Raw genomic sequence first — 27,003 nt, 5'->3', positions numbered from 1 at the left:
ACAGTGTTCTTGCATCTCTCGGACACGTGGGACCTCATTCGAGCTGACGTCAGCCCTGGAGCTTGGCAGGGCAGGTGTTAATAGTCTTCTGTGACGTCACTGAGAAACAGCATCCCGTGACCGATTCACGGCCAATCAGAACCAGGGACCCTATCTTCTGAATGCCTCCAGCGATGCTTGATGATCACACACATCATAGCCTTGGCGGAAAGATGGGGCATCTGAATTCGTTTTCTGTATCGTGCAGCTTTTTATGCCGTAAGATCCAAAACTATAGGAAACTATGGTGCAGAGTATTTTTGAGCTGTTCAAAACAAAACATTAAGTCCTGTGTTATTATTATTATTTTTTGAATCCTCACCCAAGGATATTTTTACATTTATCATTAGATAGAGTGGGAAGGAGGGAGGGAGAGAGAGAAACATTGATGTGAGAGATACACTGACTGGTTGCCTCCTGCATGACCATGACCAGGGCCAGGGACAAACCGCAACCGAGGTCCGTGCCCTTGACCGGAATCGAACCCGTGACTCTTTGGTCCACGGTCTGACACTCTAACTGCTCAGCCAAACCGGCCAGGGCGAGTCCTGTGTTTTTTTATTGTGCTCTGTCAGTGCAACAATGTCACAGTTTGTTCACTTTACCTAAAGTAACAGGGAATGACAGACATGTTCCTGTTGCATTCTTTGCTGTCTCCAAATCTTGCTATTTGTACATTTAAGACTGTAGACATTTTGTTTTTTTTAAATTTGCATTGAAGAGCTCAAGCTGCACCTTATCAGCCTCTGGGGACTGTTCAGAGACGCAAACAAAACAGCAGATGTTAAACGCGTTTGCAGAACATACGGCATGTTAAAAAGGCAAGTTTTATTTTTATCACATCTTTTGTGTATTGAGCCTAATATGTGATCCATCAGAAGAAAACTAGGTAAAAAAAAAAAAATCATTTTTTTTATAATGACATACTAAGCTATGTCTTAGAAGGAAAAGGTAGAACAAGTTTAATTTTAAAAAATTGTTGTTTGCCCTGGCGTGAAATGAAATTTATAAATTTCAGACCAACTAGCTTAGCAGTTCTCAAATCTTCTAGTCTTCAAACCTCTTTCAATGATTGAGAAGCCCAAAGGGCCTTTGTTCATGTGAGTTATATCTCTTGCTGTTTACTATGTTGGAAATTAAAACCAAAACACATTTAAAACATCTGTGTATTCATCCATTTAGAAATAACAGCAATCAGCCCGACAGGTTCCCATAAATAACATCATTTTTGAAAGGCAACATGGTCAAAAAATTTACTGGGAACAATGACATCGTTTTACATCTTTGCAAATTATTGTCTAGATTAATAAAATACATCTGGATTCTCATACATGCTCCTGCGTTCAATCTGTTGGGATATGTTGTTTGAATTGCAGCTTCTAGAGAAAATTTGGCCTCGTGCAGAGATGTTAGTTGGAAAAAGGAGGAATAATTTAATAGCCTTTTCAGATGATTTTTACCCTTAAAGGCAAGTTGGAATGTGGAACCTAGTGAAAGTTTGGTACTCTGTTACAATGAAATCTATTGGTTCATCTTGCACTTTAAATGGATCTTTACCTGCACAAGATTTTATACCCTCACACATTGGTCATTTGGAAAATATTGGCTCACTGAGCTATAGAGGTCTTCCAAACATTGCTGTGTTCATGAAAAATGTTAAAAATACGCATGGTCTCTAATATCACTACTCATCTCATCAGGAAGGTCTTTGAGCTTTTGGAAAGTCTTTGCATTCTCTTATCAAGCTCACACGGTGGGGATAGGATTTTCTGAAATTCTAACCTTCACTTGAAAGTTTGAAGTTTATCGTTGGCAGCAAATTCTGCCAGTTGTGTTCCTTGAGTCGGCCAGCTCATTTTTGTTCATTAAAAAAATATATATTTACTGCCCAGGCTGGTGTAACTCGGTTGGTTGGGCATTGTCCTGTGCACTAGAAGGTTGCCAGTTCGATTCCCAGTCAGGGCACATTCGAGGGTTTCGGGCTCGATCCCCAGTAGGGGGCGTGCAGGAGGCAGCTGATGGGTGTTTCACTCTCACATCAATGTTTCTCTCTCTCTCACAAATCAATAAAAACCTATTTTTTTAAAAAGAGATTTTTGCCAGATGCCCCAGTCCAAATAATCATAGTTTGTCAGTCTCTGAAGAAAAAATGGTTTTCTGTGACCAAAGCAGCGAGTTCAGCTAGCCGCTCAGACCCTCGCACCCGCGTACTGCATCAGGGAGCAGACACGTGCTGTGTGGACTTCCCCTTGGGACATGCAGAATATGCAAATCATATGTGCGCAAGGGTTGTCACATTCACGAGTGTTACTGCTTCAGTAAGGACATTCTCACGGGAAACTGGCATTTTTGCTTTTCTGCACGTGTGTGGAAATGAAGAACACAGCGACTACTGTTTGTGCTATCCGTGCACTGGTGGACACAGGAAAAAGGCAAAAGGATGCTTGCTGTTGTCATGACAACCGTTTTGACCTCACGGACCCCAGGGGTCCATAGACCGCCCTTTGGGGACTGCTCAGCAATTTCATTTTAGAAACTGTAAGGACTCAGAGGCTGAGGAAGTTGAATTGATTGTTGCCTGGTGGATGGGCATAGAAGTCCTGCAGGGATAGATTAAAGCAGGTGAGTTTAAGCAAGTATTTGTTGAATTGAGTTGACTTGGAATAGTTTAACTTGATCAAATGGAATTAACATTAGTTTCAGAGGCTGAGACTCCTGGAGGTCATCATGTAAAGAAGAGGGGTGTGTGTGTGTTCAGATACACTGGGAGGGGCAGAGAGAGAGAAACATCGACATGAGAGAGACACATCGACTGGTTGCCTCCCACATGACCCCACCAGGGCCGGGGACCAAACTGCAACCAAGGTACTGCCCTTGGCTGGAATCAAACTCAGGACTCTGGTCCGCAGGCTGACACTCTAACCGCTGAGCCAAACTAGCCAGGGCAAGAAGAGGTTTCAACATAATACTTCCTACTCTGTGGGTGTTTCTGAAGTAACTTAAGAACACTGTGGCCCTGCCCCAGCCGGTTTGGCTCAGCGGTTAGAGCATCGGCCTGTGGTCAGGAGAGATCTGGGTTCGGTTCCCGCTAAGGGCACGTACCTCTGTTGCAGTTTGTCCCCGGCCCTGGTTGGGTCATGTGAGTGGCAGCCACTCGATGTGTCCCTTTCACGTTGATGTTTCTCTCTCCCTCCCACTCTATCTGAACAAAATATCGAAAAATGTCCTCGAGCAAGGATAAAAAAAAAGAAAGAAAACTGTGTAGTATACTTTTTCTTTTTAAAATTTTTAATTGATTTTTAAAGAGAAAGGGAGGAGGGGGGAGAGAAACATTGACGTGAGAGTGTAACATCGATTGACCGCCTCTTGTACGCCTTCTACTGGGGATCAAGCCCGCAACCCCGGCGTGTGCCCTGACTGGGAATTAAACCAACGACATTTTGGTGCACGGGGCAATGCTCCAACCAACTGAGCCACACCAGCCAGGGCTGTAGTATACTTACTTTTCAAGTATAGTTACTAGTCATCCTTTTGTTCTTAATCAACTATTCCTTCATAGGGATTTGAAAGTGCGCATCTAGCCCTACTCATAGCTGGGTCTGCCATGCTCCTGCCTTTTTCCAGGGAAATCCAGCTGTTTCGATTTTCCACGTTTGTATATTTCCTATGTCTGGGGGGTGGGGGTTGCGTCTTCCTGGTACATCCGCCCTGTGCCACTCTCCTGTTGTGTTCTTTCGTCGTCTAAGGTTTTTGCGAACTCGCTGTGTCAAAGTTGCTGAGAACACACAGCTGTGAATAAAACTGGGTGCTCTCGACAAGACCCCAACTAGTGGGAAAAAATAGACATGTCATCAGATAAATACATGAACCAGAACCAAAGGGGCCCAGAGGGAGCCGAAGATAAAACTCTGGGAGGAGTATTGGGAAAAGCTGTAGGGGAAATGACTCGGTGGGTTGGGGGAGTTTGCCAGAGGGGGCGGGGAGGGAGATTCCAAATAAAGTGAACAACATATGCAAAAGCTCAGGGTGATGAAAGGTTATGGAATGTTCTGGAAACTGTTAGAAGTTCGTTCTGGCAGGAGCATAGGGCAAGCCACGTGAAGTGACAGGAAGTGAAGATGTGGCCCCGCTCACAGGGGGAGACACAGTCTTTAGTAGCCAGAACAGCCCCCGTATTGCTAAGATCTGTGAAGTGGTCTGGGTGGGGCGAGACAGGAGTGGATGGGCTGACCCAGGTGGTCTAGCAGCAGCTTCTAATTATTAAGAAAAAGATAGAAAGCTGCCCAGCCGGTGTGGCTCAGCGGATTGAGCGTCGTCCCATGGACTGAGAGGTCCTGGTTTGATTCCCACTCAGGGCACATGCCTGGGTTGCATGCTCGATCCCCAGTAGGGGGCGTGCAGGAGGCAGCCAAGGGATGTTTCTCTCTCACATTGATGTTTCTCCCCCCCCCATCCCTCCTTCCCTTTCTTCTACTCTCTAAAAAAATAAATACATGGAAAGAAATATCTTTGGGTGAGGATTAACCAAACAAACAAATGTGGAAGATAAAGCCTTGAGTCCATCCTGAAAAGTCTACTGTCATGCAAAGTGACATGCGACACGGGATCCGGAAGCTCTGTCCAGCTCGGTCTACCCTTTTGACACGTTTAAGCCGAGTGGGACGGCTCTCCCACCCTCTGCTGTGTCTTTTCCGCCCATGGGCAGGATGCTGGACGCGGTCCTCTCCCGGGGTCCCTGCTAGCCCGAAGTCTGTAGCTGCCGGCTTCTTTCTCTGTGGTCCCTGGCACAGTGAAATGTGTAGCATCACTACATCTCTTTCTCACTGTCCTACAGAATAATGTTGTCTGGAACGGGGAGATTGCAGATACGGAACCCTACAAAGAAAGAACAGGGACTGTACGGGTGCTCCGTGGCCAGTCGTCTCGGTTCCGACTCGGAAAGTTCTCCGGTGCTGTACGCAGGTAACGCCCGCTGTCGAAACCCAGAGCACCTGGGTTTGGGGGTTAACGAACCCTAGAGCAGTACTCCCCGAACTTCAGAATGGCCTGCTGGGGTGAGGGTGGCACCAGTGCTGATGGCCATGCTCCAAACACAGCTTTTCCAGAGCTCGATTTCTGAGAGTTGGGAGTGAATGAGACGGTTTAATGGGTGGTGGTTTTGTGTTTAAAGTGCCACCAGCCACGGAAAGAGAGTAAGTATCCTTCCAAGTCTGCTGTATACCTCCCAGCGGCAAACTTCCTGAACCTTAGACACAATGCAAGGGAGTTGCAACTATGTATCTTCCCAGCAATGCCGCTGCGGTACTGAAATGTGCTGTTAACAGGAAGGAACATTTTTGAGGCAAACTTCCTGAACCTTAGACACAATGCAAGGGAGTTGCAACTATGTATCTTCCCAGTAATGCCGCTGCGGTACTGAAATGTGCTGTTAACACGAGGAGCGTTTCTGGGTGGTAACGTGGCCAGCAGTGCTTCCTTGTGGTTAGCTCCTGTTCTGGGATTGAAAGGAGTGGTTCCCCCACTCCCCACTCTGGTCGGTGACTGCAGTAGACGAGGGATGAGCAGAGGGACGGGGTCGGGGATTGGAATCCAGCACGTAGACAAGTACGTGCTGAGCTGTGTCGCAGGAAATGAAGACGTGGCCCAGGTCACAGGAGAGACAGATGGCCTCCAGCAGCCGGAACGGTCTATGAAGCGAAGAGGTCGGGCCGGTCGAGTCCGTATGGCCTCTCCGCCCCTCCCCTGGCTGCGTTCCCGAGGTGCAGCCTTCCGGCCTTAATCATCCGCCTGGGTTGTTCTCTGCTATGAGCATCACCCCCTTTCCAGAGAACATCTGTTCTGAGGCTCTGAAGTTCCTGGGAGGAATAGACGTCTCCCCCTTGCAACTCACAAGTCTCTTAGAACAATCCACATTCCCCGCAGAGCTGATGCAAGGTCCCATGGGGGCCAGGGGTCCTGCTGAGACAGCCCCAGCCCTCGTCCAACCCAGGACCCCCCGGCGTTTCAAATATCAGAACTTTCCGCCACCCCAGGTCCTCCAGGAGGGGGGGAAATATATGTTGGGCCTGACCTGGAAATGGGAAAAAGAGTTGAAAAGTACTCATTCTTTAAAAAAAATTTTTATTTAAAAAATTAAATTATTTTTAAATTAAAATTAATATATTTTTGTTACAGATGTTTCTTCTTTTCCCTCCATGGTGGTTCCTCAGTTCCCTTCCCCAGAATACACAGTAACCAAACAGCTGCCTGGCGTTGCTCATATGTGCCCTTTGCATAGGTGATCGATCACACAGGATAAGGAGATGGTCCCATTCTCTTGGTGGAGTGGGTGCTGCTCTGTCAATACCCTCCCTGACCCCCACATGCGTCTGAGCGGCCCTGGTAACCAGACCTTTTTCTGTCTCGTGCCCACCACCCTGTATGGTCACAGTGTCCCCCAGGAGCTGTCCACAAGTTGCCTGAGGGCAAGAATGGGTACTTCCCACTTAATAGCTGAGTGGATAAAAGAGCTGTGGTACATGTACACAATGGAGTACTATGCAGCTGTAAGAAAGAAAGATCTCTTATCCTTTGAGACGACATGGAGGGACCTGGAGAGCATTACGCTAAGTGAAACAAGCCAGTCAGAGAAAGACAAATACCACATGATCTCACTTATTTGAGGACTATAAGGAACAAAATAAGCTGATGAACAAAATAGACCCAGAGACATAGAAATAGGGTTCAGACTGAGAAACCTCAGAGAAGGGGGTGGGGGTAGGGAAAAGATAAACCAAGGAACTTATATGCATGTATGCATGACCAATGGGCATAGACGACAATGCTGGGGGTGGGGGAGGGGGGTGTCAATGGAGGGAAAAGGAGAAACATCTGGAACAAAAATATATTAATTTTAATTTAAAAATAAAAATTTTTTTAAATTAAAAAAAAAATTTAAAAGAATGAGTACTTTTCGCCCTGGCCGGTTTGGCTCAGCGGTTAGAGCATCGGCCTGCGGTCCTGAGAGACCCAGGTTCGGTTTCCGCTAAGGGCACGTACCTCGGTTGCGGTTTGTCCCCGGCCCTGGTTGGTCGTGCGGGTGGCAGCCACTCGATGTGTCCCTTTCACGTCGATGTTTCTCTCTCTCTCTCGGTTCCTCTCTCTCTGTCCCACTCTACCTGAACAAAAGTGGAAAAATGTCCTCGGGCGAGGATAAAAAAAAAAAAAAAAAAAAAAGAATGAGTACTTTTCAACTCTTTTTCCCATTTCCGGGTCAGGTCCAACATATACTTCCTGAGTTAATGAATCAGTGTGTGAAAAGTACCTAGTTCTCAGAAGCCCAGGGAGGCGCGAGCCTGGACTGGTCCCTGATCTTGGCGACCTTGTTTGCATCATTTTTGCTTTGCAAGCTTTAGGCAGGTTCCCCTTTTCAACTTTCCTTCCGGAGACGGAGTCCCGTTTGGTCCCACTTCCGCTCGCCCGAGGCTGTGCTGCGGAGATGCTCTCTGCACCGCGACGTCCACTTCTGACTTCCTTCCTTTCCGCGTATCCAATTTATCAAAGAGGGATTCGCTTGTAACACCAGAAGCCTCCCGCAGCCCATCTCTGGTTGTCGCGATGCAGCTCTGTAGCTATCTCCGACTGTACCATCTGTCCATCCGTCCATCGGTCTGTCCACTGAGCACCCCAGGCTGGGCGTATCCCTGCCGTGAGGGTACAGAGAGGGCCGGGACTCCCCCTGCTCTCGGGAGCTGAAGCCCACACCTAACCATGTTCTGTTCCCTCGGAATTAAGAGGCGCCTGTCATCTTGTTCGCGGAGAGAAACATCTCCAGACCGGAGCACGGCCCTCTGTCCGCCGTGGTTGGAAGCACCGTGATAGCAGCCCTGGGAGCAAACGTGACCATCCAGTGTCCTGTAAGAGGTAAGTGTGGTCTCTCCCCGTGGGAGGGCAGATGGCCCGTGGCCGGGAGACACCTAGACCTCAGCCCGACCGTCTTAAAACTCTCATTTTCCAGCAAGTGACAGTGGGTCTGTCTCCCGGGGGTGAGCTCCCACGCTCATGGGACCACTGTGTGAAACAGAAGGGCCCCTTCATTCATTTCCGGTGAGGGCTGCAGCCGCCCGGCCCGCTGGCAGGTTCATGCTGGCGAGACCAGGACGCTCTCCCGAGACAAAGTTATCCTGGTCTGTCTCCCAGCCTCATGGGGCGCCGGTAGCTGCAGCCACTTCAAATGGACCTTCTAGTCAGGCGGCTGCTGGTGACTGTGCAGTTTGAGCAGTGAGCTGACGTGTGGGGAATCGTTGGACGTGTCCTCCGGCTAGGCTGAGCCTGCGCTGGGCAGGGCCGGGGCAGGGAGGGGGAACCTCAAGCGCCCCGGCCTCGCCTCTGTCCTGGACCGTCCGCGGTGAAGCTCACCTGTGTGGGCATCAGGATCTCTTTCTGCTTTGTTTACAACAGCAGATAAAACTCTTTTCTACTGGACTTGTTCTTTCCATGATACATGTAACACTTTCAGTCCGCCTTAATCTCGAGCCGTTCACCTCTTTAAGATACAATTTCTTTTTTTAAATTTATCTTTATTGTGGAAAGTGTTACCGATGCCCCCCCCCCCCTTTATTCCCCTATTGACACCCTGCACCCTGCTCCCACCCCACCTCTTGGCCTTCATCCCAGTGTTGTCTGTGTCCATGGGTTATGCACATACGCATATAGATTCTTCTGTTAATCCCCCCCACTTCCCTTTGAGATTTGTCATTCTGCTTCCTGTTTCCACGACTCTGAGTCAATTTTGTTCATCGATTTATTTTGTTCATTAGATATCACATATATAAGTGAGATCATGTGGTACTTATCTTTCTCTGACTGGCTTATTTTGCTTAGCATAATAATCTCCAGGTCTCTCCATGCTGTCTCAGAGGGGAAGAAATCCTTCTTTTTTACAGCTGCATAGTACTCCATTGTGTATATATATCACAGCTTTTTTTATCCACTCATCTACTGATGGGCTCTCGGGCTGTTTCTAGATCTTAGCTATTGTACATAGTGCTGCTATGAACATAGGGGTGCAAATATTCTTTCTAACTGGTGTTTCAGGCTTCTTAGGATATAGTCCTAGAAGTGGGCTCACTGGGTCAAATGGCAGTTTCCATTTTTTTGAGGAACTTCCATACTGTTTTCCATAGAGGCTGCACCGTCTTCTGTCCCACTAGCAGCGTACGAGGTTCCCTTTCCTTCACATCCTCGCCCAGATTCTTAAGTCTTAACCTGGACCCCTGTGTGCACCAAACTGAAGTCAGGGTTACAGACTGCGCATGTGTCCGTTGTGTGGGGGGCAGAGGGAGGGGACTGTGTGAACAGCTTTGGTCTGTTTCTCAGAGACATTGTGAACTCAAAACGAAGATCCACTCTATACAGGTGACCCTGCAGGTGCCCCTGAGTTGCTGTGCACTGATTTAATTCTCTGCACAACTATATTTTCCTGGTCCCCAAGTGCTGATGGGGCAGTTGCTGTAGTTGTAGCTACTTAGGAGGAGTCTTGCCTGGGCCGTGACCCACAGATCCCTGAACTAGAGGTGCCTCCGCTGCTTTTCCCCGGCACACAGCGAAGATGTACCTAGTTGGAGGCTCCCAGGACACAGGCTCCAGTTTTCAAGCCCCCCTCCCCCCACTGGCCAGTCGCCTTTTTCCCCCGAACTGCACCTCTGGCTCCACAAACAGTGGAAATTTGCTAACCCCCAAGGTATAAGTTTTCACCCCTTGGAAGTCCCTGCAGTGTTTGGCCTACACAGATTTTTGAGGGGGGAAAAAAAAAATCCCTCCGGCTTCCCAACTGACTCCACCCACAAGTATGTGAGTTTTCTGGCAAACGCCTACCATTACCGAAGGGGCCGGCGCTCTGGCCCGCGGAGGGAGGCAGGACGGGCCTTCGCCCTTGCCAAGCCGCAGATGTCTGGAGTTCCGACAGCCCTACACCTGCAGAGGACTCTGCAGAATAGATCTGACTTCTATTAGGAGAAACCTCAACGTTTAACATTATTTCTAAATTTCTTACTTCCACGATGGTTTGAAACCAGGCTTTTGGGGGGTCAGCCACCGGAAGGGCTGTGGTGTGTTATTTGCCGTCGTGAGTCAGGGAAGGAGTGGAGCCTCCAGCCCTCGGCGTGGGGCCACCTCTGCCCTGTGCTGGGGTCCCCCCTCCCCCCACATTCGGCTCTTACTAGAAATGGTCCCATGTGGTCTTTTTTTTACCTGGCAGGCGTCCCCTGTGGACGGACCCCAAGATCACATCAGGAGTCCTTTCCTTTGCAAAATAAACCCGCTCCGTTCTGAGTTCTGGGCCATTTCAAATAAACCTGTAGTGAACTGCTCTGCGTTCTCATGGGCCGAAGCCATAGCTAACTTAGCCTTTTATGGAGATACCTCCTTTTAAAGACAGATGGGGAAGCCGATGGAGGGAAAGAATACTTGTGTTTCCCACACAGTTCTGTCACCAGCTTGTACGTGGCCACAGGTGAGTCAGGGGTCCTTCTGTGCTCACCTCTGAAACAGGAAATGTGTCATGAGTGGATGAAGACACTTTGCATTTTATAGATGAGGCCATTGTCACATTGACAGAGTTGAATTTTGCTTTATGGAATTATATTTTCATATTGCAAATTGGGGCATTTTTGGTCAATCAGTGGCATGCGTACATTTTTCTTTCCTTTTCCAGTTGTCCTTTTCAGACATTTTCACTGCTAATGATAATGAGCTCATCTATTCCTACCCTGCAGACAGATTCATAGTTCTTTGCCGTAGTCAAATCCAGTTTATTTAACCCAAGTGATACAGAGATGAATAGTGATTGTCTCTAGGAACCCTGGGATGATGATACCGGTGTGTGCAGATCTATTTCTAAAGGTTAAAAGTTCTAAAAAAATGTAACTGCACCCGCTACGCCACCTTCTGGCGAGAAAGGCAAGTTTCATCTGAGAACTGGTAAATATCAGGAGTTGTATTTTTTTCTGCCTTGTGTCAGTGCTTAGTAAGAATATTGTCCTAAAATGCCCGGTTATGTGTGTTTTCTCTGTTGGTTGTTTTTTCTCCCTCGTTACGCTAAAAGATTCTTGTCGTATCAAACTGAATTATTAGCTTTCTTTGCCGGGTTTAATAATTCCCCTTACAGGGGAGGGTTGGGAGAACATTTTTGTGGTGCAGCAAGATTATGTGGTTAAATTCCTAACCGGAGCCTCATCTCTGACAATTATTTTCCCCCTTCGAAGGAATATTGGTTTATATTATATAGTGTGGAATTTAGTGGTAGTGATTTCAGATCTTTGTCATAAATCCCTTTGACCATCCTCCCCCTGAAAAAGGACCATCTCTCTAGAAAAATACATTTACTCATAATGCTTTGCATATAATTTTCATTTTATTTATTTTTTTATTCTCATCCAAGGACATTTTTCCATTTTTTGTTCAGAGAGAGTGGGAGGGAGAGAGAGGAGGAGAGGGAGAGAGAGAAACATCGACGTGAAAGGGACACATCGAGTGGCTGCCTCCTGCACAACCCCAACCAGGGCCGGGGACAAACTGCAACCGAGGTACATGCCCTTAGCGGGAACCGAACCTGGGTCTCCCTGGACCATGGGCCAATGCTCTAACCGCTGAGCCAAACCGGCCAGGCCTGCATATAATTTTCGGAGCACTTAAAAGGAAAAGCCGAGAAGAGTCAGCTTCGTACTGTTGTGTGAACTGAACGTGTGCTCTCAGCCGTAATCCACATGGAAGCTCATTTGTTTCCTGAATCCGTGGTTTTTGAAATGTGTCCCCTCTGCGATTGTTTATCTCTTTTAAAAAACCATACAAAAGTCTTCGAAAGAACTGAAATTATTTTCTTAAACCTTTATTTTTATTTTAAAATTTTTTTATTGATTTTTTTTTTTTTTTGAGAGAGAGGAAGGGAGAGAGAGAAACATTGATGTGAGAGTGACATCTATCGGCTGCCTCCTGCACGCCCCCTACTGGGGATCAAGCCCGCAACCCAGGCATGTCCCCTGATTGAGACTTGAACCAGGACCTCTTAGTCCATGGGATGATGCTCAATCCACTGAGCCACACCAGCCGGGCTAAAATTATTTTTAAAGTATGTTTCAAACCTCTTCTTCCACTCAGAAAGGCTGTAGCCCCCACCCTGTTCTCCCTACGTTTGTCCCTAGTACTGAAACCTTCCAACAACCGCCTGTCTGAGCCCTCCATTCAGTCAATCAATCAATCAATCACTGGTGGCTGGAAATCCCACCCATCCATTCAGCTCGCATTCCCTAAGCCCGGTCTAATTTCTTTCTTTCTTTTTTTCTTTCTTTTCTTTTTTTTTTTGTAGTGTACAGAGTTCACTAAAATCTGGCTTCTGTAACTGTATAAAAAAGGAAACTATGATATAACGAATGCAAAAGTGTAAGTGTTTGCAAAGTACCTCGGCCCCACGAAGGCAGGAATGGTTAAGGCTTCTGGAGGATGAGAGAGGACGTTTTCGTCAGGACACTTGCAGCCAAGGACGTGGCGCCTGTGCACGAGGGCTGGACACGGGAGCGCCCGCTGGTTTGCAAACCACAGGCAGATCTGTGCGACTTGAAACAGGGTGTGAGGCCGTGGCCGGTTTGGCTCAGCGGTTAGAGCGTCAGCCGCTGGACCGGGGAGTCCAGGTTTGATTCCTCTCCATCTCTCAAATCGATAAACAATATTTTTATAAACGACAATTCTAACTTGACTTCAGGACTCATTGATTGCGTTGCTGGGCCGGTCACTCCGGATTAAACCCCAATTCCATGCCTCTGGTTCATCTGAGAGCACGCAGCCATGTCTGGGATTTGTCAATGGACGTGCCATTCATGGAGGGCCCCGGACACAGGCTGTTCCCAGGCTGGAGCTGGTGTTGGCACCCAGAGGTTGAATTAAACATGGAAAGAAACTATGTTGCTAAGAGCTGAGCTTAGTGTGTGTGTGGACAGGCAGCATCTCAGTAAGGAATCTGTTGACAAACCGTCGAAAATACCAATACCTGGAGTAGCTGGTACGTGTCCGTTTGGACAGCCTATGTGGAGGAGACGTGTGTCCTCCGCTGACGAGTAACTGTGTTCAGATGTGTGCAGGGTTTGGCCCGTCTCTACAGGGTGGGCAAGAGTAGGTTTTCGGTTGTGAGTGCGCAGAACACAGTTTATTCTGGTGTTATCATTTATGAATTACCTTTTTTTGCCATGCGAACAACTGTAAACCTGTTTTTGCCCCGCCCTGTACACTTAAGATTTTATCCCAAATCGGTGTGACCCCAAAGGAACTGGATGGAGAAGACTTGGGCTTGAGACACCAGAATGGGGACCCCGGAGGTCCAACCAGAGAGGAGAGTCAGCGGGCTGAGGAAGGGCTTGGGCGGTGCCTGAGCCTGGGGAAAAGGGTCCGAGGCTCGGTGCAGGCGGCAGCCAGGGCCCATCTCCCCCGGAGAACGGCCCCGCGGGGCGAGACCTGGGATCCGGCCTGCGGGACGGCAGCCAGTGTTAGGTCGGCCCGACGGACTGCTCGTTCAGTCCCCAAGCTGATGGGCATCCTTGTTTTTCTTCCCACAAGTTGACCTCCCCCGCCAGGTATGTATTTGATACATAACATACTAAAGCCATTTTAAAAACATTTTTTTCCTTTATTGATTTTTAGAGAGAGAGAGGAAGGGAGAAGGAGAGAGAGATAGAAACATCGATGAGAGAGAACATCGACCGGCCGCCTCCTGCATGCCCCCCGCTGGGGATTGGGCCCACAACCTGGGCATGTGCCCTGACTGGGAATCAAACCGGAGACCTCTTGGTGCAGGGTCGACGCTCAACCACTGAGCCACACCGGCCGGGCCATTTTATTATGATGGATAGTGTCTGTTTAGGCCTGAGGTCAGCTCCACCCCACATCCCTCCCCACCGGAGAGTCTGCTCTCACGTATCTGCCACGTGGCCTGCGACGGGGCTTTTCAAGCCCCAGGATGGTCTAATGTGTGGCCAAGAAGCACTGCTTTCTCTAGCGAATGGGGCTAAAGAGTCTCCGGGGACTTAGCTCGACTGTTAATCTCAAAAGGAGAGACTCTTCCTGGGGAAACAGGATGGGGGTGAGCCAGACGCTGGGGCCGAATGGCAGGTGCGGGTCTCGGCAGGTGCGGGTCTAGGCAGGTGCGGGTCTAGGCAGGTGCGGGTCTAGGCAGGTGCGGGTCTAGGCAGGTGCGGGTCTAGGCTCTGGGCTCTTTCCGAGGGGGAATCAGGTGCGTCAGCATCTGGTCGCTCGGTGAACTGAGGTCCAGAGAGGAGGGTCCTTCCGTGCCAGAGAGGGTTATGGAAGCGAGGCCTGAAGATGGACCGTTAAGGACGAGGGGGAATTCTCCAGGGAGTAAAAGAGAACACAGCACAGGCCCTGTGGAGGGAGCAGGACCTAGGAAATCAGTGTCACTCCCAGCGAGCTTCCTGGGGCTGGGGGGCGGGCTGCTGCTGAGCAGAGGTGCCCCTAGGCCGTGAGGCTTCATGCTTCCCCTCCGAGGCGGGCACGAGCTGGGCCCTGGGGACCCTGACCCTCCCTCCCCGCCATTCCGAAGGGGAGAGGGACCATGAGGTGGAGTAAGTGAGGGCAGGTCAGGGAGACAAGGGAGGGGTCAGGGAGACAAGGGAGGGGTCAGGGAGACAAGAGAGGGGTCCATGCTTGAGGGAGGAAGAAAGGGTGCCATGGGCGGCAGCCCAGCGTGGAGATGTCACCTCAGGAGCTCACAGGTAGATCTGTCTCTAGGGTGTGATGGGGACAGTAAGCAGGACCAACTTGAAGACCAAGGAGATAGAACGTAGAGCAGATATCATGGGCTCTTCCCGGGCTATCACGAGACCGCAGAGGACAGTCCAGGAGTGAACTGCGTAGGGAGAACGGCTCCGTCCCAGGCAAAGCCGGAGTCCAGGGTCCTGAGAAGTGAGGGGTGACCCCCGGGAAGAGAGAGGAACCCTGTTTTCAAGCCTTCGAGGAAACACTTGATAACACAGAACTGGAGATAGATGCTATGCCTGATCGTTTCTAAGACCTCAGATCAAAGGGCTGGGGGCCTGCGTCGGCCAGTCTGGTCACATCGTTTTGCCAGAGAAGAGAAAGAACTTCACAGCTGGTCAAGAGCCTTTTGCAAATGGTAAAAGCCACAGCCTTGTATGCGGGGGGAGTTCTGTGTGCAGCGCCACTGATGGATAGTCTTTGATATCCACAAAGGACAAGAGGGCCCTGGTTGGCATGGCCCAGTGGTTAGAGCGTTGGGTCGCAGGTTTGATTCCCGGTCAAGGGTACATACCTGAGTTGCAGGTTCAATCCCTGGCTCCGATCCAGGCACGTGGGAGAGGCAGCCGATCGATGTGTCTCTCACCCTCCTCTTCTCCCTTTCAGTGTCTCTAAAAATCAGTGGAAAAAAAATCCTCGGATGAGGATCAGCCAAAAGAACAAGAGGGTATGCCGTTAACTCAAAAGAGAAGAAGTCCTTGCAGAATTTCCTACATCACGCAGCTGGGCCTGCCGCGGAGAAGGCGACCCTCTCTGTGCTGGGCTTTGAGATATTTTCCCTGACACTGAAACTGTGAACTGTTGTTGATTCGTTTCATCTATCAGTCATGACTTCCTCAGTGGTTTGTCTACTGTGTATTCACTTTCCCTCTTGTCTGCTGCCTGGGGACATCATTTCTTCCTAAGCCCTTGAGGCAGCTAATTGCAGCTGATACTTTGAGTTGTCACACGTGAAAAAGATACAAACTATCCCACAAGTGTTGTGTGGCTGGAGGAAACAACAAACTCTGACAGGTAGGAGCCGGGTGACACATTATATAAAAATGTAGCATGTAGCGCCGTCTGAGTGAGCCAAGGATTTTACAGTGCGGAATATTTCATGGGCCTTTCAAGGATGAAGGAAATTTGTTTTAAAACAGTGACAATTGTAAAGACACCCCAGAGGTGTGGACTTCTCGCAACACATGTTTTTACAGCCCCTGCAGATCTGAACTCTTCCCCCCACCGCGTCCGCCTTCCAAAAACAATCTCAGCGTTGTGGAAACAGAACGCTGGCTCCTTCTGAGCTGTATGCCTTGGGGGAAATGGCTTGTCGTTGAGGTTAGATAAATACGTCTAAACCGTTTCTGACGTTTTATGGCTGTTTCCACAGAGCAAACGTTTGTAGCTTTGAAGGTCCGTGAAGCGCAGGGGTCTGGGTCTCCTCTGGCTCTTCCGATGCTTTGAAAAGGTTCACACGGGCCACGACACTTCTCCGTGCTCAGTCTGGGGGTCCACTTCCTTCCTCAGCCCGGGAGACCTTTGTGTGCGTCTCCGTTTGCATCTAAAAACCCACCGGGCTTAGTTCTGTCTTCTGCTGTCCCTGCACAGGAGGCATGTCACCGTCTGGGTAAACGCAGTGACGCAGCTTTGCCATTCTCAGGTTTAGGTTCCAGTGGGGTTATCTCTGGCCCCTGTGGGTTCCAGAGTTTGGAAATTGCAAAGCCTCCGGGGACCCCCTTGCGCCCGTTCTGGGGGCTACCCTGCCGGGGCCCTCGCCCCTGGCTGCCCCTCTCTCTTGCCCTTCAGAAACCACGGAGGAGCATCGTTACTTGTGTACGGCTTGTCGTGGTGACAGGTCCTTTTTACCCAGAAGTCTTGCTGTACCTGCTTCCCTGCGGGAGGAGAGGGCACCTCGAAACCACTTGCCTGCTCGACCACAGGCTCAATGGTTAGCGCGTCAGCCCACAGAGCAGAGAGTCGCGGGTTTGATTCCGGTCAAGGGCACGTACCTCATGCGGTTCAGTCCCCGATCCCAGCTGGGGTCGTGCAGGAGGCAACCAGTCAATCTCTCTCTCTCACATCGATGTTTCTCTCTCCCACTCTCTCTGAAGATAAAGGTGGGAAAAAGTATTCTCAGGTGAGGATTTAAAAACAACACAAAACCAAAAAAAAAACACAAATGAGATTCCTTCGAGTCTCACACCCCGCAAAACGCTGAGACTTCTCCAGATTTGGGGGAAGAAATTCTTTCAATTTCACACGTTCCCCTCTGTGTTCAGAGATGCTGCCGACCTTCCCTCTACCTCGCGACATCGACCCAGACTTGACACTCGACACTTCCTTTTCCTCTCTGAAATGTTTCTCTTCTACGGAAGCGTTAAGGAGCAAAATCTATTTCCCGGAAGCATTTCTGTTCCTCCCGAAGGGAGAACACGTAAGCGTGCGCACAGTGAGCGATGCAAAGATCCGGTCTGGGTATTTTTGTTGTCCAAGGACTTCTTTGTGACCGCCCAGCACTGGGTCTTCTGTCTCTGCCTCCACGCTCACCTGGCTTTTCCAGCTCCTTGACCGCGGTCCCGACAGCCCCACTCAGGTTCAGAATTCCCTGTCTCCCCCGTGCAGAGCAACGAGCCACTGTGTGCTCCGTGGCCCACAGACCTTTCTGCAGCAGGTGGAGAAGCTGTAGGAACGGAAGTCGCCGTTTTTCCTCTTGTGTGTGATTAAACCCACTTGCTGCTTTGTGGTCAGCATCCTCTGTGGCATTTGTCCTGTGGTTCCGTGGCCCTGTTCCTAAAGGAATCTGCCTCTGTCTATTTGTTTTCGCCCCAAAGGTGTCCCTCGGCCCACGGTGCGGTGGGTGAAGAGAGGAGGGTCTCTGAGTGACAGTGTCTCCCTGCTTTCCGATGGGTCCCTGCTGCTGCGGAACGTTTCCCTCGAAAACAAAGGAAGCTACGTCTGCAGAGCCAGCAACGCGCTCGGAAAGGCAGCGGCGACGTCCGTGCTGCACCTGCTGGGTGAGCGCCCGTCTGGGTTCTTCGCGTGCTTCTCGCCGCCGTGGGGCTTGGAGTGTGGGTTCTGGCGCCGAGGAGCCAACGAGATGGACGCGAAGGGGGGTTAACGGTTAACCAGCAGTCGCTCTTCTCTTAGAAGGCTGTAACTTGCTGCCTAAGAACCGGCTCTGGGATCTAAACTTTTCCTGCCCGGAATCAAGACCCTTCGTGTTCCGCTCCGGCACCTGCCTCGCTCCTGACCCCAGCTCCGCCCGAGCCTGCCTTGGCCTGCTGGCCGGGAAGCCCTGGCCGAGTCCCCCCTCCTGCCCTCCGCCCTCCTCAGCCCCTCGCCCCTCGCTCTTCTGTGCTTCCGCTTGGCCCCTCCATATTGAATCATTTGGGGAACAGGAAGTCACCCCTGACCAAGCCCACAGCGTTCGTGTCCCGAGAGGACATCGCTGTCTGTGCTAACACAGGTATCCGTCCTCCAGTTTCAGAGTGGTTGCCCCTGTCAATAGAGGGAAGATTGGCTAAGAATTCTGGAATCGGTTCTGTTTTCTCTTCCCACAAATGTCATTTTCTGGACATGCCGACGTAGGTGTGCATCCGTGCCCGGTGAGGAGAACCTAGTCTAAGTACTTCAAGCTTGCAAAATTCTGCGGGAGGACAGGGGAGAGGCAGTGTTAAGAAAATCGGCAATTCTGCCCTGGCCGGTTTTGCTCAGTGGTTAGAGCGTCGGCCTGTGATCCAGAGAGACCCGGGTTCGGTTCCCGCTAAGGGCACGTACCTCGGTTGCAGTTTGTCCCCAGCCCTGGTTGGTCGTGCGGGTGGCAGCCACTCGATGTGTCTCTTTCACGTCGATGTTTCTCTCTCTCTCTCTCCCTTCCTCTCTCTCCCTCCCGCTCTATCTGAACAAAAAATAGAAAATGTCCTCGGGTGAGGATAAAAAAACAAACAAACAAAAAAAAATCAGGAGGAAAAACTGAAAAACAAGTTAAACGGCTCGGTTACGTAAAGGAGCCTGTGGACACAGCGGGTAGCTATCAATTACTCGTGATTATTACAAGAAAACCTGGCCCCTGCTGTGTCCATACACACATCTGTTCGCGTCACACTGGAGCTCATCTCGTTACCGGGGGTCAGAGGGACGGGAAAGGCCCTTCGCCATGGGGACGGACTCGAGAAAACTGTGACTGCTGACGTGCTCAGCTGCCACTCTCCCGGAGGGGACGCCCATCCTTACCTTCCAGGTGCCTTCAGGGAGAATTACCTGTGCCGTGGCAGGACTCACCTGAAGCCTGGCGTGAGCATGAGTGGAAACATTAACAACAGGAGGGACATGCCTCTTGCACCTTCCTGCGCAAGCCCCGGCCTTTGCTGAGTCATCTTTCATGTCTCCGCCTGATCCGCTGTGGGGACCTTGACCCCCGTGGAGCGCCCTGGAGAGGCCGTCCTGTCCTGTCCTTGTGGCTCGGCAGGAGAACGCCCAGGAGGCTCCCTCGTGCCTCCTCCCTCTGGCTGGGATGTTTCTGGCAGGTCTAGTTGGCCTACACCAGCCCCTCTCAGGCTGTGGTCCAAGGGCCCCATTCTGGCCAGTTATTACAATAAGTTCATTGAGGGAAAATGAGACTTAAAAGCCCCCCTTGGGCTCTATGTTGGCTCACTCCCTGCGTACTCCTCAAAGAGACAGACGGACGGCCCAGCAGAAAACAGCTCGTGGTGGTCTTTGGCCGTGTCCTGTCCAGCCCGGCATCATTTCTCACTCGGGGCTGTCATGACATCTCATTTCCTTCCTGCAGAGCCTTTTTGGAAGCTTGGTAACTGGACACCATGCTCTGCCACCTGCGGCCGCTGGGGAGCCCGAGTTCAGAGACCCCAGTGCGTGATGGCCAACGGGCAGGAAGTGAGCGAGGCCCTCTGCGGTCACCTCCAGAAGCCGCTGGCGGCGTCGCAGCCCTGTCACATCCGGGACTGCCCCTCGAGGTACGTGGCCACTCTTCTGATCTCGTCAGTGCCGGGCTCTTGCTGGTCTTCAGGGCACCGTCGCTCGGACTTCCTGGCTCCATCGCTAAGGTTATTTAGCAAGGACTGTGCCCCCGGCGTGTGGCGAGGTGCTTTCTGTGGGTGGGGAACTCCCCTGGGTCTGAGTTCAAGTCAAGACAGTCTGATCTCAGAGCCTCTGCTCTGAGCCTCTCCCCGAAGTTGGCTGCCTGTTCCTCACGACGGAGCTGAATTTGTGGGTTCGGGTGGGCCGGGGGTCACTGCAGACACTAGTTAAAGGCACAGCTCCCCAGACTCCCATCCTGCAGGTAAAAACCACAAACAACCTTTCTGTGTAATAGATGATACAAATCAATCTTTTTTATATATATATAATTCCTCACCTGAGGATATTTTTCTATTTCTCATTAGATAGAGTGGAAGGGCGGGAGGGAGGGAGAGAGAGAGAGAAACATTGATGGGATAGAGCCACATCGACTGGTTGCCTCCTGCACCACCCGACCAGGGCCGGGGACGAACGGCAAGTGAGGTACGTGCTCTTGGCCGGAATCAAACCTGAGACTCGTTGGTCCGTGGGCTGACGCTCTAACCGCTGACCCAAACTGGCCAGGGCAATCTTTATTTTTTAAATGTCCAAAATCAAATCCCTGTGGCTCCCACACCGGATCTGTCCTCGGAGCCTCCTGGACACTCCTCCCTCACGTCCGTCCCTTCTCGTCCGTTTCCACTGTCGCCCCGGGGTCCAAGCACCAGCGTTCCTCATGTGGGCTGTTCCAGGACCCTCCTGATTCTCGTCTCCCTCCCCAGGGAGCTTTTCCACTCTGTGAGCAGAATCATCTTTTAGGCTATAATTGTTTTTTTTTTTTTATCCTCACCCGAGAACATTTTTCCATTCTTTGTTCAGATAGAGTGGGAGGGAGAGAGAGGAAGAGAGAGAGAGAAACATCGATGTGAAAGGGACACATCGAGTGGCTGCCACCCACACGACCAACCAGGGCCGGGGACAAACTGCAACCGAGGTACATGCCCTTAGCGGGAACCGAACCCGGGACCGCAGGCCGACGCTCTAACCGCTGAGCCAAACCAGCCAGAACCGGAATCATCTTTTAAAGCCCACTTCCGTCATGCTGTTAACGCCCTGTGTGTAAAATAGCGCCTGGCACACAATAGGTGCTCAGTAAACACTTGCTGCCTGATGGAAGAAATGAGGGAGTGATGCGAGGTCCCTCCGCGCTTGGGCCTCAGGCTGTCGCTCTGTCTGGTTGCTTCTCTCTTCCAGCCTGTGGTGCGGTCCGTGTAGCAAGACGCTGGCCTGACATACCAGGCCTCCCTAAGCCCCCGTGGTTGTCGCCCCCAGGTGGTTCACGAGCCCGTGGTCACAGTGCTCTGTGTCGTGCGGGGAAGGGTTCCGAGTTCGGCGAGTGACCTGTAAACGCACGAAAGCCAGTGGCACGGCGGGGGTGCTGCCTGCAGGAGCCTGCGACCCCAAAGGCCGGCCTCTGGGAAGAGGACCGTGTTCCAGCCACCCCTGCACCGCCGAGCCGGCGGCCCAGGTACAGCTCCAGAGGCTTGTGCTTTGACAGCATGATGGTCCCCTTGCTTCTGATGGATTTTGAAAGCGCTTATTTTTCGGTTGCCCTTGACATTCAGTGTTGTCGTATTTTTTAAATTCTTTTTTCTTTATTGATTTTTAGAAAGGAAGGGAGAGGGAGAGAGAGATAGAAGCATCAATGACAGAGAAAATGATTGGCCGCCTCTTGCACGCCCCCCACTGGGGATCGGGCCCACAACCTGGGCATGTGCCCTGACCGGGAGTCCAACTGGCGACCTCTTGGTGCAGGGTTGATGTTCAACCACTGAGCCACACTGACCGGGCCAGTGTTGTTTTTATAGTCATTTCAGATGTACAGCATAGTGCTTAGACAGTCGTATTCTTTATAAAGTGATCCCCGATATTCTCAGCACCCGCCTGGCACCATGCATGGTTATGACGGTGTTACTGACTACACGCCCCCTGCTGTACTTTACCTCCCGGACTGTCCCGTAGCCACCAATTGTACTTCTTGATTCCTTCTCCGCTCTGGAGGCCGGAAGTCTAAGATCCAGGTGCTGTCAGGGCGGCTGGTGACACCCCTCCTTCCGGCCTGTAGACAGGACGCAGGCGCTCACGAGGTTGTCACTCACTGTGCTTCTTTCCAGTGTCCCGGACGCTGCCTGGGGCGCACCGTGAGATTGCAGCAGCACCCCCTCGCGTGTCCGCACAACAGCTCCGACTCCGGCTGTGACGACGGCAGGAGGTACGCCCCCCCCCCCCCCGACTGTTCCTGGAAACTGACGTCCCGCAGTCCATCCTCAAGAGTATACATTGTACCGAGACGGGAATTAACGTGGACCGATAATGACACATTATTTGGATGCTGAACATACAGAGAGACACACCCCAAAGAGAAAAAAACACAGTAGTATTGAGAATAGACTTATTTGTTCCATCGATGAAGGGGGCCAAGCCCAGTAATGCTTCATGTAGGGTTGCAGATTCGGTCCGCGGATGTTTTCAATGGACTGCTTCACTGCTGTCTGCGAACCGGTGTGAGGAGGAGATTGGCACGGTAGTTTAGCAGAGGATGAAGTGAGCGTCTCTTGTTGAGGGCTCAAACAAAGATGGGAGTTTGCTTTCCGCTTGTGTAAAAGTCTGAGCTGGTCAATGGTTTGGGGGCAAAGAGCTTTGCTCCAGGAAGTTGCCCCGAGACCCAGGCTCCTGTCGGGTGTGGCCTTCTCAGAGAGTATGCCCAGCCAGCCGAGCCCGAGGAGAGAGCCCACAGGTGCACTAAGAAGGCAGTTTAGAGTTCTTTTCTTTCTTTATCTTTTTTTTTATAATCCTCACCTGAGACATTTTTGCATTTATCTTCAGATAGAGCAGGAGGGAGAGAGGGAGGAAGAGAGAGAGAGAAACATCTATGTGAGAGAGACACATTGACTGGCTACCACCCACACGACCCCATCTGGGGCCAGGGACCAAAGTGCAATCGAGCCCTGGCCGGTTTGGCTCAGCGGTTAGAGCGTCGGCCTACGGTCCGGAGAGACCCGGGTTCGGTTCCCGCTAAGGGCACGTACTTCGGTTGCAGTTTGTCCCCGGCCCTGGTTGGTCGTGTGGGTGGCAGCCACTCGATGTGTCCCTTTCACGTCGATGTTTCTCTCTCTCTCTTTCTCCCTCCCACTCTATCTGTATAAAAATTGTAAAAATGTCCTCGGGTGAGGATAAAAATAAATAAATAAATAAACAAAGTGCAATCGAGGTACGTGCCCTTGACTGCAATCAAACCCGTGATTCTTTGGGCTGAGGGCTAACACTCTAACCTCTGAGCCAAACTGGCCAGGGCTTTATCTTATTTTTTAAATTGATTTTTAGAGAGAGAGAGAGAAGCATCAATTGGTTACCTCCACAGATGCTCTGACCAGGAATCGAACCTGCCACCTTTTGGTTTACGGGATAATGCTCCAACCAATTGAGCCACACCAGCCAGGGCTGGAGTTCCATCTTTGTCCTGTTGTGTGACCTTGGACTGCCTCCCTCCTATTCTGCAAAATGGGGGACTATGTGAAATCAGGGTTGGGAGGTCGTGATCCCTTAGCTTCAGCAGCCTGGGTCACAGCAGGTGCTCAGGATGCTGCCCTCTCCCTCCCCCACACCCCAAGTCTTGCTGGAGAAGATGACACGACCTTGAGAGTCCGTTGTTACCTTCCCGAGCCTTCAGCAAGGTTTGGCAGTGTCCGGTCAGCTGCACTTCCTCCCCCACCACAGTTCGAGCCAGAGTCTCTCTCGTCGAACGGAAAATGTTTGGAACAGCTGCCTTTAGTCTCAGCAGACAGCCTCCTCTCTCATGCTGCCGAGAAGATGGAGACCACACGCAGACTGAGGCGTGCCAGGGACATGTTTTTTGTGGCATTCTCCAAGGTGCATTTGTAACACAAACCTATGCCCGAGTTGACCTTTCTTTTGAACATACTGGGCATATTTTTCGGAAACTTGCCATGTGTCTACTTATACGTTATAGACATTTCCCCCACCTTAATCCATAAGATTCAGTTTATTATTATTTTTTAAATGTGTTTATTGATTTTTGAGAGAGAGGGAGAGATAGAAACATCGATGTGAGAGAGAAACATCAATAGGTTGCCTCCTGCACGTCCCCTACTGGGGATCGAGCCCACAATGCAGGTGTGCACCCCGACTGGGAATCGAACCAGGACCTCTCTGTCCATGGGATGATGCTCAACCCACTAAGCCACACTAGTCGGACTCAGTTTATTATTTTTAACTGTGGCTAACAACACCTCACTCTATTGCTGTGGACATTTGATTGTGTGAAATGTTTTGCTATTATAAACAAATGTAAACATCTGGAACATATATCTTTATGCACAAAGGCTAATGTTCTTACAGGATCGATTTCAGATATGGACATGAATTGACTGGCATGTTCATTTTGATACTAAATTACCATCAAAATGTCTATACCACCCTGGTCAGTTTAGATCAACAGTTAGTGTCAGCCCTCGAACTGAAGGGTCACGGGTTCAGTTCCTGGCCCCAGTTGGGGTTGTGCGGAAGGCAATCCATCAATGTGTCTCTGTCACATCGATGTTTCTTTCTCTCTCTCTTTCCCTCCCTTCCTTCCACTTTATCTAAAAATCAATGGAAATAATATCCTCAGGTGAACATTAACAAAAACTGTACCAACAGCATATAAGAGCCCCCATTATATATGTCATCAATATAATATAGGTTTTTGGTCTTATAAAAATTTTGCCAGTCTGCCCTGACTGATTTGGCTCAGCAGTTAGAGCATTGGCCCACAGACTGATGAGTCGAGGGTTTGATTCCAGACAAGGTACGTACCTCGGTTGTGGTTCGTCCCCTGCCCTGGTCGGGGTCATGCGGGAGGCAGCCAGTCAATGTGTCCCTCTCACATGGATGTTTCTCTCTCTCTCCCTCCCTCCCTCCCACTCTATCTGAAGATAAATGGAGAAATGTCCTGGGATGAGGATTTAAAAAAAAATTTTTTGCCAGTCTGATGGGTGAAAAAGTATGTCTTATTGTAATTTGTAAATTTCTGATTACTTTTTATATCCTTTTGGCTGTCTGTATTTTGTTTTTCTGGAACTCATCCACTTTTTTCCATCTCTGTGACCATTACCCTCGGCCAAGCCATCCGACTGGTCTCTGTCCATCCACCCCATCCTTTCCAGCCCCGTCTCCCCCCTGCAGCCAGAATCATCTTTCCCAAAATGCAGATCTGATCCTTCCACCCTGCACCCCCTCTTCCTGTAGATTAAAATGACGTGAGATGGACCAGAGTCCATAACTGGCCGATGAAAGTCTGCACGGTCCGCCTCCCTTCACAGCCTCATCCAAGACCTCGCTGTCTCTCACCTTGGTGCTCAGCCGTATCACCTTCGGTTCCTTGGTGATACTTTTTTCCCCCTTCATATATATTAGAGAGACAGAGGAAGGGAGAGAGAGAGAGAGACATGGATGAGAGAGAACATCCTTTGCCGCCTCCTGCACGCCCCCACTGGGGATCGGGCCCACAACCTGGGCATGTGCCCTGACCGGGAATCGAACCGGCGACCTCTTGGTGCAGGGTCGACGCTCAACCACTGAGCCACACCGGCCGGGCCGCCGTGCACTTTGTAAACAAGGGCGGCAGAAACAAGTAGAAAATACGATACAGTGGATGAAAGGCATGGAGGGATCTATCAGGGGGTTAAATATCTGATGAAGTGGGGTTTTAGAAGAAGAAGATACGGAAATGGACATTTTTAAAAAGAAATCGTAGAAGAAAAATGCCTAGAGCGGAGGTGGAGGGGGGGAAAGTCGTCAAGTGGCCCTTCATTTCCCCTGTTATTTCTGCTTTCTCCAAGGCTGGCTGTTCTCTTGGGATATCCTGGGGATTTCTTCCATGCTGCTAGTTGTCCTCAAATACCTGGAGGTGTATCCCCCTTCCCTGCCACCACCCTTATAAATCCCACCGTGGGTGGTGACAGTGTAAACTCTTGGGTGGAGTCTCCCCCTCCTGGCTGATCCAGGTATTGCTGCCAAATGATCCTTTCCCAAGAGAAGTTGAGAGCATCATCATTTTCTCTATCTTACTACAGTTCTGGTGTAGTGTCAGCACCTTATAGAATATGTGCCCTGACAAGGACTCTTTTATACCAATACAGAGAGTCGAAAGGGAGATGCTGTCAGACTTCGGGAAGGGGACAGTCACCAAGACGGGAACAGGCGGGGTGGGTTTTTTCTCTCCTCATGTTCCCAGCTCTGTGTGTTTCTGCTTCATTCTTTTTTTTTTCTCACCCGAGGACATTTTTCCTTTTTTTTGCACAGATAGAGTAGGAGGGAGAGAGAGAGAAACATCGATGTGAAAGGGACACATCGAGTGGCTGCCACCCGCACGACCAACCAGGGCCGGGGACAAACTGCAACCGAGGTACGTGCCCTTAGCGGGAACCGAACCCGGGTCTCTCTGGACCGCAGGCGGACGCTCTAACCGCTGAGCCAAACCGGCCAGGGCTCTGCTTCATTCTTTGTTCTTTCTGAATACTGTTTCGTGGTGTTCTACCTCTCTGGCCCGTGTGGCAGAATATGGCCACCACTGCCCCGGACCCCAGCAACTTCCAAATTCTTGGGAGAAAGACAGTTACTGAACCAGCTCAAGTGAGGTTGCTTTCTAGTCTCCTTTGCGTGGGGAGACATTGTCATGGCATGCAAATACATTATTATCCAGGAGCCCCTAGGGGACAAAGGCACATACCCCACAGGGGCCCCACTAAGGTAGCTCCAGGGTAAATACCCTTTTCAAAACTCAGAGGGCATTCATTAACGTCCTGTTCTGTTTCCAACAGTAAGGGACCATAGTCTCCCCTTCCCGAGTGGTCTTTGCCAGGTCCGATGATGACGAGTTGCGTCATGGCCTGAATGTACACAGGAGAGCATCCCTCTTAGTAGACAGGATGGCTCAGGTGCTTCTATAAACAACACTGAAAGTGTGCGAACAGATGTGAAGTGTTTTGCAACCATTCTTCTCGGGCAAGTGCGTCTTGGGAGGTGTGTGCCTCGACTTGGTGCTGGAAGTTGGCAGAAGTACCCTGTGTGCCACCTTTACTGCGGCCACATCAGCCCACCACTTTG

At 50.5% G+C, this 27,003-nt stretch overlaps 1 protein-coding gene across 1 annotated transcript in view; it reads left to right on the top strand.

The window, feature by feature from the left end:
* Positions 1-27,003, top strand: part of ADAMTSL3 (ADAMTS like 3) — a 169,324-nt gene that overhangs the window by 140,701 nt on the left and 1,620 nt on the right. Inside the window, exons 22-27 of the mRNA XM_036278104.1 lie at positions 4,874-5,001; positions 7,813-7,941; positions 17,652-17,834; positions 19,610-19,793; positions 21,169-21,364; positions 22,011-22,108. Of these exons, the coding sequence (XP_036133997.1) occupies positions 4,874-5,001; positions 7,813-7,941; positions 17,652-17,834; positions 19,610-19,793; positions 21,169-21,364; positions 22,011-22,108 (918 nt within the window). The remainder of the gene's footprint in view (positions 1-4,873; positions 5,002-7,812; positions 7,942-17,651; positions 17,835-19,609; positions 19,794-21,168; positions 21,365-22,010; positions 22,109-27,003) is intronic.

The sequence above is a fragment of the Molossus molossus genome, unplaced genomic scaffold (genome assembly GCF_014108415.1).
Source record: "Molossus molossus isolate mMolMol1 unplaced genomic scaffold, mMolMol1.p scaffold_m16_p_24, whole genome shotgun sequence".
In the NCBI taxonomy this organism is placed as follows: domain Eukaryota; kingdom Metazoa; phylum Chordata; class Mammalia; order Chiroptera; family Molossidae; genus Molossus; species Molossus molossus.
Note: the sequence above shows the minus strand (reverse complement) of the source record. Positions and strands in the feature narration are given on the sequence as shown.